The sequence below is a fragment of the Pantherophis guttatus genome, chromosome 3, assembly GCF_059756535.1.
Source record: "Pantherophis guttatus breed Tessera chromosome 3, ASM5975653v1, whole genome shotgun sequence".
NCBI lineage: Eukaryota > Metazoa > Chordata > Lepidosauria > Squamata > Colubridae > Pantherophis > Pantherophis guttatus.
In genome coordinates this window covers 70,432,056-70,449,458 of record NC_142065.1, presented here as the reverse complement: position 1 = coordinate 70,449,458, position 17,403 = coordinate 70,432,056, and the positions used below count along the sequence as shown (strand labels likewise).

Genomic DNA, 17,403 nt, shown 5'->3' with positions numbered 1-17,403 from the left:
TTCTTGCAGAGTTATTTCAGGCAAACATGTAGTCTAAGGGCAGATTTAGGTTTATTCTCCATATTTAGCGGACAACTACTAGGCAAAAACTTACCCAGTTTACAGGCTGAATTTCTGTGGGTAAAAAGCACAGTTTCCTCTGAATATTTATCCCTGTTAGAGATTGGCAGAATGAAGAATAAAATTTGTGATCCTTATTTCACTTAAATATCCATTTAATGTATTTTTAAGGTAGGCACCAGTCTGCAGAAGACATATGTAGCTGCACAACATTTTCTGTTATACTCTTGATTTGTGCTGGAGTATGAACCTGGTTTGTGTCTAAGGATATGGGGAAAATTATATTATTTGGATGGAATACCTACAGTCTTGTTTGTTTAGCTTTCTATGTAATATTTTATTTTTCATTTAAGATACGTTTCTGTTTTTTTTCCTCCATTCCCAGGAGCTGGGAAAATATGGTCTCCTTTATTACAATGCACTATTCATGATTCTTCCTACTTTGGGCATTGCCTACTTCACAGGAGATGCACAAAAGGTAAGTATATTTTTAAAAAATCCAGAATGCAAATTTTACACCAAAACGATATAAATAATTTCATTTTATGAAATGCACTTCTACATATCACTTGGAAATTTAGGACATAGATGTTGCTTTTCAATATTGTTTGCCAGTATGTCTAAATGTGGCATACTTTGATTCTCTTGCTTTGGGGTCCTAGGTTTTTTTTTTTTTTTACTTATGTGCCTCTTGCCAAAGCAACTTATATTTAAAAAACGAATATGTCAAAATAGAAAGAAAAAAAGAAAGCATTTACCAACTATTTAAGATGGTTGCAGTTGAAGAAGCACAATATATATGGCACATATGAAAGAAATTATATAAAAATCTGAACTTGGGAAGTAGCCGAACATTAATAACATTAAGAATAAATAATAATAATAATAAACACGAATAATATAAAAAATGAATGGAGTAACTGCAATTGATCCATTAAGTATCAGTTGCAGCTAAGATACAGATGACAGAAGTAAAATAAGTGTTGTTTTTCTGATATTGTACTTGTATCCAAAAAGTGCTTGTAGCTATCTACTGGGTCTTGCAGTTCAGCTTCCCCAGCTTAGTGGTTGGAGAATTATGAGACCATGCTGGTTGAGAATGATGGGATTGATAATTGCACAGCTCTGATGGACACCAGGTTAGGGAAATTAACATAGAGCATATTGATGCAATGATAATTGAATGGTGGCTTTGCCTATGTCAATATGATAAATAAGCTTGTTCTTATGGTAAAGCACTATTTATTTTTGGTATCTCACACGTCCTACAAAGATACAAAACATGAATCTCTGTATAATAAGTAAATTATTTTTAGGTTATTATGAAGTAGTGTCTCTAATTTTGTTGACACACATCATACAGCAAATACTTTATTACCTGCCTGCATTTCTTAGGATTTTGTAGGATTACCTGTACCATTTGTTAGTATTGCAGGAATATATTTCCTTTGTTAGTATTTCAATTCGTCTCTCCAGCTCCCTGCATTTATATTCCTCCCCAAATGCTTCTTTGTCTTCATCATTTTAGGAGAAAAAGCAAGAGTATGACTGCATGTATGTGACTACTCCAATTGCAGGCCTTACTTTGTCTCTCTATACTGCTATTAACAAGGTGTGCTCATAGAATATAATTCAAATACTTTATTCTTCAGTTTAGTAGCTTTGAGTTATGTTTATTTTTTTAAAATAAAACATTACATGAAGTATAAAATCTGGCATGTTTTTCCAACTGGATTTTCCTTCACCTTGTCAAACAACAAAATAAAGAGTGTAGTGTTACATAGTTTAACAAAATCAGCCTTTTGTACATGAATATGTATAATTTGGCTTTCGTCATCCTAGTTAAAGAATCTTTCCTGCTCGAAGGGAAGCAACAAGACACTTAGAGCTAGCAAGGCCTAGCACGTTCTGAATGGCAGTCAGCCAGACTACAGACAATAACTAATTGTTTGTAGTTGTTTTTCACTGAAGAAATCTAAGGGAAGTGTTGCAGGTAGTGTATTTACCCAAAATGAAGATAATCTTGAATTTAGACTCACAAAGGAGTAGTAGATAGAAAAAAATACACATATAATTCTCTCAGAGAATCAGTTTTCCAATCTTGGTAATCCTTCTCAGTTCTAGCAGAGAATCCAGTCCTTGAGATTCCTCCTCCCCAAATAAATGAATGTGTATCTCGTGTGTATATTTTCCGGCATTTGTGTATGTAAAAGTTCAGCCAGAAGTTGTAGAGAGTAAGGGAGATGGCTTTGATTGAGACATGCAGAAGTCGTTTCTGAGGGGGAAAGAGTTGAAGTGCTTTTAGAATGGCCAGATAACATTTGGAAATGACTTCAGACAAATTCATTGAAAGAGGTGGAGATACAATATAGTGAGACTTGCAAGATTCTGCTGATGGAACTAGTCTCATTAAAAGTAGTTGTAGCCTTTCTTTTTTTTTTTTTAAATAGTTTTTATTGAATATAAATATTAAAAAAGACATACGTAACATATACACAACAAACATTTATACAACATATACACAAAAAGAGTGTAATTTCTTCTTAAGCATTTTTTCAGAGTGACGTTCTACAATTCTACTTATAATATATTCCTTCACCTCTCTTTAATCTAATAATATTTTTTATTACATATATATGTATCAATCGGTAATATATCCCCTATATTTTTTGTATATTTCTAATTTTTAACCAATTATACCAATTATTCCATATTTTATAATAGTCTGAGTCTTCTTTTTCTTGTAATTCTTTGGTTAACCTATCCATTTCAGCGCATTCTAAAATTTTCCCTATTACTTCTGTTTCACTTGGTATTTTTTCTTATTTCCAATTTCTTGCGTAGGTTATTCTTGCAGCAGTTAGTATGTGGATTGTAAGATATTTGATATCCTTAGGGTATGATTTGTTAAATATTCCTAATAAAAATGTTTCTGGTTCTTTTTCAATCTGTGTTTTTGTTATTTGTTCCAACCATTTTTTGATGTTAGACCAAAATTTCTTTGCTGCCGGGCACGTCCACCATAAATGATAGAAAGTCCCTTGTGCCTTTTTGCACTTCCAACAAATTGGGCTATTTTTAGGTTGTATTTTTGCCAATCTGGTTGGAGACATATGCCACCGATAAAACATTTTCAGTTGGTTTTCCTTGTACGGCGTTGCTTTCGTTAACTTTAGGTTTACCTGCCAGAACTTTTCCCATTTTTCCAAAGGTATTGTGTGTTTGATATTTTGAGCCCACTTGATCATCGTTTCTTTGACTGTCTCTTCTTCCAATTTATAGCGTAGGAGAAATTTATAAATTCTACTAATTAATTTATTTTCTGAATCTAATATAATTTTATCTATTTCTTGTTTTTGATTATAAATTTCATATGTTTTTATATGTTCTCTATATTTGGATTGTATTTGAGTGTAAGTCCACCAGTCTATTCCTCTGTGTAAATCTATCTCCAATTGTTGTTTTGTCTTTAGTTTGCCTTGATAGTCAATTATATCTTTATATCTAATTATTTTTGTCTTATCTGTTAAGTTTGGGTACCTAATTGATTCAGCCGGTGCTAGCCAATTTGGTATCTTCATATAATGTTGTTTTTTAATTTTAAGCCAAATTTGTAATAGTGAGTTCCTTATTGTATGTGTTTTAAAATATGAATGTGTTTTGTATTTCTCATCCCACATAAAGGAGTGCCAGCCAGTTTGAAGTTCGTGTCCCTCAATTGTTAAAATTCTAGAGTCCTTTAATTCTATCCAATCTTTGACCCACGATAGTACTGCTGCTTGGTAGTATATCTCCCAGTCAGGGAGTGCAGCTCCTCCTCTATCTTTTGTATCCTGAAGCAGTTTAAATTTTATTCGTGGCCTTTTCCCTTGCCATATAAATTTAGATGTTATTTTATTCAGCTTTTCAAAAAACGGTTTATCTATTTTAATTGGGGTGACCTGAAACAAATATAAAAATTTAGGTAATATAGTCATTTTGATGGCCGAAATTCTTCCTAGGAATGAAATGTGTAAATTTTCCCATTTTTCTAAGTCTTTCTTTGTTTGTTCTAGTAATTTATCATAATTGTTTTCTTTAATTGCTGATGTTCTTGTAGATAAGCAGATTCCTAGATATTTTATTTTTGTTGTTGTTTGAATTTGTATATTATCTGTCAAATCTTTTGTTTGGATTTCCGTAAGGTTTTTAACAATTAGCTTTGATTTACTTTTATTGATTTTTAGTTGTAGCCTTTCTGTAAGGTTGATTTCATGGTCTGATCTACCTATGGGGCTGACAGAAGTCGCCCTTCAAAGGAGGATTATCATAAATAAATAAATATTCAACAACTAAAGGTAAAATATACGTTGAACTTGATCTCTGGGACTGCCTTCCTCCAGTTTTCTTGTCAGCATTGTGGAAATGATTTCCTATGGCATTTGTGGGATTTTTTTTTTCAACAGCCCAGTTTCCAATCCTAGAATTTTCCTGAGGCTACTGGAAAAAATCTGATGGACAAAGCAGCAATCAGGCAACTGTCAAGAAAGAATCCCAGGGTCATAGCCTTTCCTACATAGATGTGGGATTTCAAAGGCTAAGTATTAAATTCCAGGTTCATCTCTCACCCTAAGTGGAGGGATAATTCAATCCTGTGTTCCACACAAACATGCCACTGCTACTGTCATTGGCTTTGGCTAGTGATAGGATAGTGGAAAAGCCATAGACTGAGGAAGGGGATTCAGAACAGACATACAAGTGCTAATAACAACTCCATGACTAGACCTTTTAGGATTTAAAGGAACATTGATTGTTAATAGCTTGCTCTGAGAATAGAAATTAAGATTTGATGATACTATGTGGTAAAAAGGATATTAAGAAACATTGGAATGTGTATTTTCAGTAAAAAAAAAGCAGTTTTTAAAATGTGAACATTCATACAGTACAAGACAGTGAATTTGTTTTCAGTGATTTAAATGTTGCACATAGGATCCACTTTTTGACATTCTTGCTGTTGGTGTTAGGAGATTTGTATATTAAAAGAGAAGAATGTGAATATTGTGTTGTATTCTAGAATTTGTTTTCATCAAGTACATGTTCAGAGGCCTGGGAAATCACAGGGTGGTTCATAATAAACTTATATTTAGGGCTGAGCCTCTCTCCCTGTATGTGTTAGCTTATTATGCACTGATATGTAAGTGCAAATTATGACCTGTGAAAAGAGTGGATTGTTGTATTTTTTGTTGGTGAAGTTTTAACAAGAGGAAAATATTTGTCAGTGAAATTAACAGGCTATGTGTCAACCATGAACAATTGTGGCATACATTAGTTATCTCTGTGGTTCCAGTTGACTGAATATGTTTTGTGCCATAAAACCTAATTATTGCTGTGATTATAAAACTGATGATAGCTAGGTTCCTGTTACGTTTTTTAAAATCCCATTTCCCAGCTCATCTGTGGTTAGGGGTCAAAAAAAGTTTTTCTATTGCTTTTTCTTTTGATACTAAGTAAGTATGATGAAGACGAGAGAAGGTACACAATATACTCTTGTGGGAATACCATTCTTTTTAGGCTGATGAAATTTTGTGATCATAATTCTCCCCAAATGGCTGCAAGAAGATTGTGTTCATTCACGAATATGATCAGATCTGGGCATTTTACGTCCTTTGGGTCACATCCAGCCCTTTGGCTGTCCCTGTCTGGCCTGCGTGAGGTCAACTGAAAATTAGAAATCAAATGTAAATAAGTGTAAGTCATGCACACAATACAATTGCATTGGTTTTATTTTGAAGGTGGCTTTTTTTTTCAAATTATATATATGCATACATGCCTTTACAACTCTACCATGTTACCCCGAAAATAAGACCTAACCAGAAAATAAGCCCTAGCCTGATTTTTAGTGGCTCCTAATATAAGCCCTATCCCAAAAATTAGCCTGTTAAGATCGCCATCAGCCAAAGTGGGGTGTGGGTGGGTGTGGCCAGCACCGAAGGTGGTGAGGGCACAGGGGCCAATGGTGTTTGGCAGCAGACACACCCTGCGCAGTGCAAGTGGGTTGATTACCTGTCCAAGCAGCAGACGGAGGCAGAGGTGTGGGGGGGAAGGCAGGCAATCTGGATGTGCTGTGCGGGCCGTAGGCAAGCCGAGAGACGTTGGGATAGAGTGGGCAGGTGGCCACAGGAGGCTCATCTTTGTGTTTCTCAGCTTGCCTGCGGGCCCACATGGTGCATCCAGATCTCCTGCCTTCCCTCCCCCTCCTCCGGTGCATCTGCTGCCGGTACCATCACGTGAAGATGAGCCTCTTGTGGCTGCCCGTACCGGCCCACTGACTCTTAGCTTTCCCGTGGCCTGCGCAGTGTGTCCGGTTCACGTGTCTACCCCCATGCCTCATTAACAATAAAATATTCATCTTAATTTACATTGTTATCAAAATTAGTGATATTCTTAGATTACTTATTTTCACCTTTCCATCTGCTGTGTTTTATCACAAACATGTTCTATTCCTTCTTTGCAAAAATAGTCACACTCATAATTTCAACATTGTTATTCTCTTTACAATTAACATTTTAAATGTTCATTTTAATTTACATTGATATCAAAATTAATAATATTGTCAAATTGCTTATTTTTACTCTTCTATCTATTTTTTTTTTTTTGCTTTAATTTATATGCCGCCCTTCTCCGGAGACTCAGGGCGGCTTACAATGCGTTAAGCAATAGCCTTCATACTTTTGTATATTTATACAAAGTCAGTTTATTGCCCCCACAATCTGGGTCCTCATTTCACCTACCTTTGAAAGGATGGAAGGCTGAGTCAATCTTGAGCCTGGTGAGATTTGAACTTGCAGTAATTGCAAGCAGCAGATGTTAATAACGGTGCTTAGTCCACTATACTACAGGCTCTCTCTATTGAGATTTATCTTTAACCATCATCTCTAAATCTTTTTAGCATCCCTTTTTCTAATAATTTTTTGCACGACCCTTTATCTCACTCTAACTTCTCAATTCTCTTTTTTATTTTTTTATATATGTTACATTTCATCTTCTGGCTTCCTTTTACCTTTTTCTGTTGTGTTCTTTGAACATCCCTCACCAAAGCTTTCCCTTGTCTCTTCCAGGTTTTCCCCTTCTTTCCTTTTGCCTGTTTCTTTTTTAGGGGGAATTTTCCCCCTTTCCTCTATGCTCTTTTTGCATTCCCAACCATTTCTGTAATGCTCTCTATCTGATTTCTATTTTTTAATATTTTCTCTTCAACATTCTTAATTTCTTGTTTCTCATTTAAATTTCCCTCTTCCAACTTCTCTTCATTTTCTTTTTCTGTATATTTAAATGAATTTTCTGTTTCTTTTTTGCCTATTAAAGATTCACACATGCTTTTAAACATCAAAAGTAACTCTTCATACATCTGCAACTCCATTTTATGACAATTTAAAAGGTTACTAATACCTCCCCAATTATATCTCTATACACTTAGCCAAAATTTTAAGTCTATATAATTTTCTTATATCTTCTTCTTCAATTATTCCTTTGTCCTTTAAAGTTAAAATGTTCTTCTCAATTATTAATTATTATCCAAATTCAGCAACAGTCAAATCCAATTATAAAACTATCTTCCAGAAGAGAAGAGAAATAAAACAACTACCCAGATGTAAGACATAGTCACTCCTTAAATATTCTCACAGTGTCCAAATTATCATCTTCTATATGGCCAAGGTCAAAATTTCCAGCTGCTATTTCTTCTGTTTTGTCTATTTGAATAGAATGTTACAGTGCTTTTTCTTTCCTCCAGCAGATGGCACTCTTCGTTTCTACTCTGTTACAAAGCAGGCTGTTTTATCCAATTATTTGTCAAAATGTCCTATGATTTTTCAAAATTCTGTTATATTGTTTTCTTCCGAAAATCATTTTCTTTCCTTTTTAAAATCTTTTGTTTTTCCCAATTTTCCAAATCCAAGACTTTCTCTTAGATTCTATATATTACAGTCCATGCCTTCTCTTTGTTCCGCATGTATGTTTCCCCCCCAAAAGCCAGATAGCCGCTAGTCCAAGCTCAGGAATTCTTTTAAAACTTCAATTTTGATTTTTCTTAGTATAAATTGGGATTTATCTCACCCAGTTCTGGCACTCCATCCAATCGCTACTCCTGCACAATTCTTCGGTTTGGTTGTCCCAGCTTCAAGGTGGCCATCATAAGATGAACCCCCCGGGCCACCGCTTGTTTCTGTTCCAGCAAGGAAATTGCCAATTCCTCGCAGTTCACGAAAGGCCTCTCCTTTCTTCACCGTCCCTACAAGATGGCTATAGCTTGAAAGCTTCCCGGCAGCGGTTCATCCGGCTGGATTTCACATGGCTCATCAGAGCCCGCTATTTTCCAGTCAGTTTTCACTGCAACGTCAACCGGAAGTCTATTTTCATTTTCTAAGAAAGCTGCTGAGGTCTACAGTATTTGGGATGCACTGGCATCTCAAAATGGAAATTCCTTCTTTATTGGAAATAAAGGCAGTACCACAGCTTGTCTTTGCAACATACAAGGTTACAATTTCTGAAATGTTCAAAAGATTTTCTAAAAATAGAAACTTTGGTGGGTCAAGGATTGATTTTCTGAAAACATATTTTTTAAATTAATAAATAGGTCTGGTTCTTGGTACCAGGCTTTCATGGACCTGGCTCCTGAGGATCAGCCAAATATGTCTATGCCTAAAATACATAGAAAAATGCCTTTTAATTTTCCAAGATTTTAGCTAGTGGATGAATGGTGTGCATTAGATTAGGAGTGTCAAACTGAATTTCATGGAGGGCCACATCAGGCTTGTGGTTGACCTCAGGGTGTGTGTATGGCCGTCTGGGTGGGTGTGGCCAACTGGGTGGGCATGGCCAGCTTGATGCCACTCACTGGGCATGGCTGACTGGGTAAGCGTGGCCAGCTTGACACCATTCCCCAAACAGCTGGCATGTTCTGTAAATAGCTGTTCCAGTTGTGTTGGAAGTATACTCCAAAAAGCTTAAAACAATCCTTTAACAATCTTTAAGAAAGTCAAGCCTCAGAAATAAAAGTACCACAAAAAACTCGGGGGCGGGGGACGACTCCGGAGAAACTCAGTCTACAGATAGAAAGTCTAGGCGTAAGGCTTACAATGTAACAAGCTTAACCCGCACTGTGATAGTGCGGCCGCCGGGGCTTTGGATCGAGTCGTGCCTTTGCGGCCTCTGACCCGGCACCGAACTCACTTAGCTCCTTGGTTCTCCGAGGAGCTGAGGGAGATGAAGCGCCGGAAAAGACGCCTAGAGAGCGGTTGGAGGGCCAGCCGATCTGAATCTGACTTGACACTGATAAGGTCTCATATCACGACCTACCTAGTGGCGATAAAAGTGGCGAAATCTAGCTATTTTGCCGCTCTTAACACGTCATCAGATAACCGCCCAGCCGCCCTGTTTAGGGTGACCCGCTCCCTTCTCCATCTGGGAGTGCGGGATGACCCTTTGCAGGGTCGAGCTGAGGATTTTGTACAGTATCTGGATGATAAAATAACTCAGATTTGGGAAGACTTGGCCGCTGACTGGGTTAGCTCAGACGAGATGACTGAGGCAGGCCTTGAGAGTGTTATCTGGGAGGAGTTCGATCCTGTGGCTCCCGAGGACGTGGACAGGATCTTGGGACGGCTGAACGCAACCACATGTTTATTGGACCCGTGTCCCTCCTGGTTGGTGCTGGCTTCCCGGGAGGTTACATGAGGCTGGCTCCAGGGGATTATTAATGCTTCTTTGAGTGAGGGTGTCTTGCCGGCCGCCTTAAAAGAAGCGGTTGTGAGGCCCCTCCTCAAGAAGCCCTCCCTAGACCCGGCTGTTTTGGCTAACTATCGTCCAGTTTCCAACCTTCACTTTATTGCGAAGGTTGTTGAGAGTGTGGTGGCGCGACAGCTTCCACAGTACCTGAATGAAGCTGTCTATTTAGATTCGCTCCAGTCCGGTTTCAGACCTGGGTACAGCACGGAAACGGCATTGGTCGCGTTGGTGGATAATCTCTGGAGGGCTCAGGGTAGGGGTTATTCCTCTATCCTGGTCCTGTTAGATCTCTCAGCGGCTTTTGATACCATTGACCATGGTATCATGTTGCGCCGGCTGGAGGGATTGGGAGTGGGGGGCACCGTTTTGCGGTGGTTCTCCTCCTATCTCTCCGACCGGTCGCAATCTGTGTTGACAGGGGGGCAGCGGTCGACCCCAAGGTGCCTTGTTTGTGGGGTGCCACAAGGGTCGGTCCTCTCACCCCTTCTGTTCAACATTTATGTGAAGCCGCAGGGTGAGATCATCCGTGGTTTTGGGATGGAGTTCCATCAGTACGCTGATGATACTCAGCTGTACATCTCCACCCCAGACCATCCCAACGATGCCTTGGAAGTGATGTCCCAGTGCCTGGAGGCCGTGCGGCTCTGGATGGGGAGAAACAGGCTTCGACTCAACCCTTCCAAGACCGAGTGGCTGTGGCTGCCGGTGTCCCGGTATAGCCAGCTGGTGCCATCGCTGGTTATTGGGGGGGAATCATTGGTCCCCACGGAACGGGCCCGCAACTTGGGCGTCCTCCTGGACGCACGGCTGTCTTTAGAAGAGCATATGACGGCCGTGGCTAGGGGGGCTTTCTATCAGGTTCGCCTGATACGCCAGTTGCGCCCTTTTCTGGATCGGGACTCCCTACGCACAGTCACTCAAGCACTCGTCACTTCTCGTCTGGACTATTGTAACGCTCTCTACATGGGACCCTTGGGGTGCACCCGGAGGCTCCAACTGGTGCAGAATGCGGCCGCGCGGGGGATTATGGGAGTGATGGGGCGCTCCCATGTGACTCCTCTCCTGCGCGAGCTGCATTGGCTTCCGGTGGACTTCCAGGTGCGCTTCAAGGTGTTGGTGATCACCTTTAAAGCGCTCCATGGCTTAGGGCCGGGGTACTTACGGGACCGTCTTCTGCCACCAATTGCCTCCCACCGGCCAGTTCGCTCCCACAGAGAGGGCCTTCTCAGGGTGCCGTCGGCCAGACAATGTCGGCTAGCGACCCCCAGGGGGAGGCCTTCTCTGTGGTGGCACCTACCCTCTGGAACAATCTACCCCTAGACATACGAGTGATCCCAGACCTCCGGACTTTTCGTCGGGCCCTTAAAACCTACCTCTTTCAGTTAGCCAGGCTGTCCTGATTTTATGATGGGGTTTTTAAAATTTGAAATTGGTTTTAAATTGAAATGTTTTAAATTATGGGCCAAATTGTTTAATTATTTTAAATCTATTTTAACTTTTGTATATAAAGTGTTTTACTTGGCTGTTCACCACCCTGAGTCCGAAAGGAGAAGGGCGGTATAGAAATTTTTAAAAAATAATAAATAATAAATAAACCCAGGAACAGTTTCTGAAAACACTTAAAGCAGCGGGGCAATTAAGATAAGGATTAGGCTAGAAATACAGGCATACCAGAATGTTTCCTTCCTGCCTCCCTTGCAGGATTAGCCCTGTAAACTGGGAAAAGATTTCTTCCAACAACAGGTTCTCTGAACTCAGAAAATTAACATCTGGTTCAGGAGAACCAGTGCAAACTGGTAGCAGCCCACCTCTGATTGGATCCAACCACATCGCGGGCTGAATTCGGCTCACGGGCCTTGTGTTTGACACCCCTGCATTAGATGAACCTTTTTGCTGATGCTGCAGTTAATACTCTTGATTTTTTATTACTTTTCATACGTTAAAAAAATGCTAATAAAACAACAGATTTTATTAATAAAATAAAATCTCTTCCATAACTATGCATCACTATGCATCATTTCTATGCACATTGCAAATTAACTATGGTATATTATTTATATTTACTTTTACCTCCAGGTTCCATGTTTTTCTGTGTCAATGTTTAGATTGTGAAAGCATTATAGCATTTACATCTCCTCCCCAAATTAAGTGTTTCTTTTGATTTTATAAATGCTCATTGGGAAATTATGCCTAATAAAGTTTTTCTTAACAGTCTAAGATTTGGTGTTTTTTTTTTTATAAATGTAGTGCTTAATACCAAAGTAAATATATTTTATTATATGTTTTTTTAGTATCTTATTTCTCTTTAATATTTTATTCTCTTTCTACTATTTTAGGAATTACACTTCAACTCTTTACACACTTCACAAATCTATTTTATCTTTTCCTGTGGGTCCTAATTTTCTTGATACTTTATAATTTTGGATTTGTGTAAAATATTGGATCAATGACTGTAATAAAGTTGAACTTGTGGAATAAATTTTGCATTCTAAAGCAATCTTTGAATCTTTCTTCTGTCTGCCTCTGTACGATGGTAAATGTGGCAAAGCAAAATGCTAATCAAACTGAGCCTTTTCAGACTGTAAGTTCACCTTTTGTGCAATAATGTCTGCAAGAGGAAACCTACACCGCAAGCAAACGTTTGGGTTAGAATTGCTCCTATAATGAGCTTTTCATGTTACTTCATGAAGTTTCCTAAATACGGATTAGGGTGGGATTTGGTTCTCCATCCTGCTCTATGTGAATGAATGCTGCACATAGAAAGCTAGTGGAGAAAACATCCCTCTCTCCCAAATTTAAAAAGATAGCAAAAGTAGGAATTTATAATCCCATTTTTGAACTGTTTTATTTGTAAATAAAACTATCGGCATATCCATAAAGCTTTTATGTGCAAGACATTTAAGTTATGCATTTAGATTTAGGTTAAATTTGGAAGAAGCTTGTGAGAAGCAGTTTATATTGTGACTTGAAAAATGTCTTTTGGGGTGGGATTTTAGGGAGGAAATCCAAACTGCTGTCATTTCTATCCCGCCTTTTATTATTTTTTTTACAAATAACTCAAGGCGGCAAACATACCTTCTTCTTCCTATTTTCCTCACAACAACCCTGTCAGGTGGGTTAGCTTAAAAGACAGTGACTGACCCAAGATATGCGCAGCATTGCCTTGCCTTGCAGTGAGATGGGCAATAAAATTTAATGCATAAATAAATTTAAATCAATAAATCAGTACTGTATTATACTACATTTGTTGACATAACTGTATGACTGTAATTTTGTTGCTTGTATCCTTACGATTTATATTGATATTGTTTCCGGATTGCTTATTTGTACCCTATGACTATCATTAAGTGTTGTACTTTATGATTCTTGATGAACGTATCTTTTATTTTATGTACACTGAAAGCATATGCACCAAGACAAATTCCTTGTGTGCCCAATCACACTTGGCCAATAAAAAAATTCTAATTCTAATAAACAAATCTCTGCCAGCCAGACTCTGTTCCATTATCTTTCAATAGGAAGGTATTAGACTGTATTGCAATGGTATGTGAAAGGGAAGATTTTAAAAGACATCACAGAAACTCAAAGTAATTGTTCACTTGAAATAAGACCCTTGTTAGAAGAAGCAGTAAAGTTTCTTCCCTATTGTGGAGATATACATCGATAAAAAGGTGTTTACTTACTAATCAGAACTTGCTTTCTTGAGTTGGAGGAGATAATCTTGTTTTGTGAATAAAATTTGCCAAGATGTATTGAGTAGAACTGTGGGATTTTATTGACATGCATTCCTTAGATGTAATCCGCTTTCTGTATTAAAGCTTTCTTTGTGTATCCTAAGGTATGCATTTTCTTTGCACTTTTATGTAAAATCCCAGGTGCTCTGAACTGGCTCCTGCTGCAGATTGTATCAGTCCATCATCAGTTTTCAGTCATCGCTGCTTGTAGTTCTGTGGCTTTAATAAAAGAGACTATTCAAAGTCCAGCTACTCCTCAAAAGCTTATCCAGAAATTACTTCTAATATCTAAGGAAATCTTTTGCAGTCAAGATATAAAACATTTTAATTTATGGGTAGGCCCTCCTGTCATAGTTTCATACAAACCATTGAAATTCACAGATCTTTGGATAATTTGTTCTGAACTTTGCTGTGATTTGGTATCTTCACTGTGGAGCTCTAATACAGAGGCAGCTGAAAAAAATAGTAAGCTTGAATATTGTACAATAGAGATGACTAGATAAACTATTATAAAGGACTATGATAAAATATATTTTGATTTTTGTTTTCATTTTAACCACCCATAATCACCTTATATGGAGATGGATGACATAAAAATTTAACAAATAAATTTTATTTATATTTTTCCTTAAGCTTAATAATGGTACAATATTAAAAATATATTGGATTGATAGACTTATTATATTAGGCAAAATGTTTGCCAGACCTTATGCACATTATGATACACATCGTTAAACAAATCTGCTATAATTTATAATTGCTATTGTCTCTCTTATCACTTACAGAGTAATAATACAGGATAGGATTTTATTTTCAAATATTAGTTTCTGTTGAGATGAACAATTTCCCACTGTGTAAGATTTCATACAAAAGGCATTTACGTGTAGTTTGTGATCTATGAATTCTGACACTATATTTTTTCAGCTTACTTGGATGAAATATTATGAAAAATATTTCTGATTTGTCTATTAATATACATATAATTTGTTTTCAGGCAATGGAATATAAAGGTTGGGCAGATACCCTTTTCCTTGCACAATTTACACTCTCCTGTGTAATGGGGTAAGAATACTTTACTTTTGGCTTCCCCAATTTTTCCCCAATGCATTAAAGTCTTTCTAGCAACTTTATTTTAGTGTATAGGATTCACAGCAGGCAGGTATTACATCAGAAAACAATTATTGTTGATATACAGTACCTCAGGCACATTTCAGTAGCTTTAAACTCCAACACACTTATATAGCAGCAAAAAGGGGCAATGCCCAATTCCAGTATATCCCTGAAATATATTCTGGATTCTATTTATTATAGATCTTCTGGACTAAATCTAGAGTGAGATTTTAAAGCTGAAAATTCTTTCTCCTCCTCAATGAATTTGTGTCATGTCTTACCAATAATCGATATTTATCCTGGCCATTTTGACATTGCTTATCTCCATTGGTTGCTTAAGGACAGACAGACTGTGATTACAATACAGGTGGCTAGATTCTGCGCAGCAGCACTGGAGTTTTGTCCGAAATATGTGATTAACCACCATAGCTATTTTACACAACTAATGTCAAACCCTTTTACATTACTGCTCTTTTGCATTTTAGTATTTAGTGACTATGGGCCTCACAGTTTAAGAATTGATAGTTAGACTGTGTGTAACTGACAGATTGGATACCAAATTCTGATTTTAATATAGATTTTATCTGCTATTTATTGTTTTATTCTAGAATTTTTAACTGGATATTCCTTAAGTGTTTTTATTTGTTCTGGTCTCTGGTTTCTGACTAATAAACTTGTTTTTTTGGTTTTTTTTGAATTTTTGTTACATGAACTAAGTATGCTTGCTATTTTACAAATCTAAATATCTTGCTTCTTCAAATTGAAAAGTGGGTAACTTTTTTCCCCTCTCTTTTCAAATAGCGCCTTCAGGATTACAACTGTTCCTTCGGGAACATCACTGAGAGACAGAAATTATGTATGTTGCAGGGTGGTGCGGTGATTAAAAGTTTAGGAACAGACTCAAAAGCAAAATGGGTGTGTTAGGACTCAAAGACTCTGTTTGGATCTTATTTCATCATAAAAGTATGGATAATCACAATTGGGAATTTTACTGCTGCATCAAATCACATCTAATGATTGCAGGGTCTCTGGAGCACCTCAAAAGAGACTCTAACCCAGTATTGTTAAACATTCTTGCCAAAAATTCAGGAATTACATAGTCAGTTTCTGGTTTCCCAGAAACTGACTACTTATCTGTCTTTGGTCCATGTTTGAATTATATTAAATTGATTGTCAAAATCTTGTCTATCTTATATAGGTTTATTCTGATGTATTCAACAGTACTTTGCACTCAGTATAACTCTGCCCTTACAACTACAATAGTTGGCTGTATTAAGGTAAGCTCTTTAAATTTTTAGAACCAATAAAAAGTTGTCTCATTTTGCAAGTTTTGTTCGAAAATAGACACAATTCAGCCCTACTTTTTTCGGGGGGAAGGGTACATTTTGGAAACAAAATCATAGAGAATATTGTATTAGCTTGATATAGAAAAGCTTGTAACCTGAATTAGCCTTTATGTATGTGTGAGAGAAATGGTAATTTTTGTTTAACAAATGCAGTATATGTGGGAAAAGCTGACAGATGGAGGTGATGTGGTAGAGCTGTGGGATTTCATGCAATTTCTTATAGAAATTCTAACTACTTAAATCTAATTTTTAAGGTAATCAGATTGCATTTGTTTCTTTTAATGCTGGGACAGCATCTGTGATCTTTTGCTTCATTGTTTTATAAATATTTTAAAGTATTATGGCAATTTATGAACATAATATCTTCTATCTGACAAATCTACTTAAACACTCTGTTTAAAAGCTTAAATTCTGTTTATTTCTTTACTTCCAGAATATACTAATAACTTACATAGGAATGTTCTTTGGAGGAGATTATATTTTCACATGGACAAATTTTGTAGGATTAAATATTAGGTAAGTAAAGTATCTACCTTTTAAAGAAGTAAATGGACTAATTATGCAAGTTCATTATGGATTTTATGAAAAGATGCTTATAGTAGCTTTGCTGCAGCAACTAGCCTGGAAATAAATCCTATAGAACTTGGAAATATATTACATTTAAGGAACTGTTAAGATTAATATTATGATATACTTTTCATATATTGGTACACATTTTGGGAGCTGCAGATGGAAAGGTAGGGAAAATTTAAAAAAACATATAACAAAAATATGAAATGTATTCTAATATACTACTGTGCTGCATGATACTACTGAATATATTGGAGATCTATGTTGTCTGAATGATACTCGTAGGCTTTGCTTGGCTTCTAGGATTATTTAATCATATGACTGCTAGTTAACTAATTGTTTTTTATTGGTATATGAGTTTTAAGTTTGTTCACATAGGAGTCTGTTTTTTCTGCTATGGTTTTTTCTTATCTCAAGAAGTGTATAAATGATGTAATTCAAGGATATAGTCCTCTCATGGTGCAATAGGTGGCAAATAAATTTAATAAACACAAAAAATAGTGAAAAACAATGACATATCTCATTTGGGTACTATAATTAACTTTTAAATTACTCAGTCTGGCCTTATGTTGGTTAGAATGAAAGCCCTATAAGATCAACCTATTTACTAAATTATTTCTGAATCAAAGTATGATTAAGAAATTAAAAAAGTATTGCAACAGAAATTGAAAGACTGGAGTTAGAAAGATCTTCATATGAGGTTGGCTTTAAATCAACAATTCTGATAAAATTTCATTTTCTATGTAATCAAGTGCAAGTATTAAAATATGGAGGATTTTTTTTCCATTGGCTATTTATAGATGGTTGTTAACATTTTCTTC

At 36.8% G+C, this 17,403-nt stretch overlaps 1 protein-coding gene across 2 annotated transcripts in view; it reads left to right on the top strand.

Moving 5' to 3' along the window:
* The window catches only part of SLC35D1 (solute carrier family 35 member D1), a 30,672-nt gene that overhangs the window by 8,599 nt on the left and 4,670 nt on the right, over positions 1–17,403 (top strand). The window contains exons 8-12 of one of the 2 annotated variants that reach the window (XM_087891094.1): positions 446–538; positions 1,589–1,672; positions 14,551–14,618; positions 15,865–15,943; positions 16,446–16,528. In XM_087891094.1, coding sequence (XP_087747220.1) covers positions 446–538; positions 1,589–1,672; positions 14,551–14,618; positions 15,865–15,943; positions 16,446–16,528 — 407 coding nt within the window. The remainder of the gene's footprint in view (positions 1–445; positions 539–1,588; positions 1,673–14,550; positions 14,619–15,864; positions 15,944–16,445; positions 16,529–17,403) is intronic. The other variant, XM_034433253.3, reaches the window with a different exon arrangement.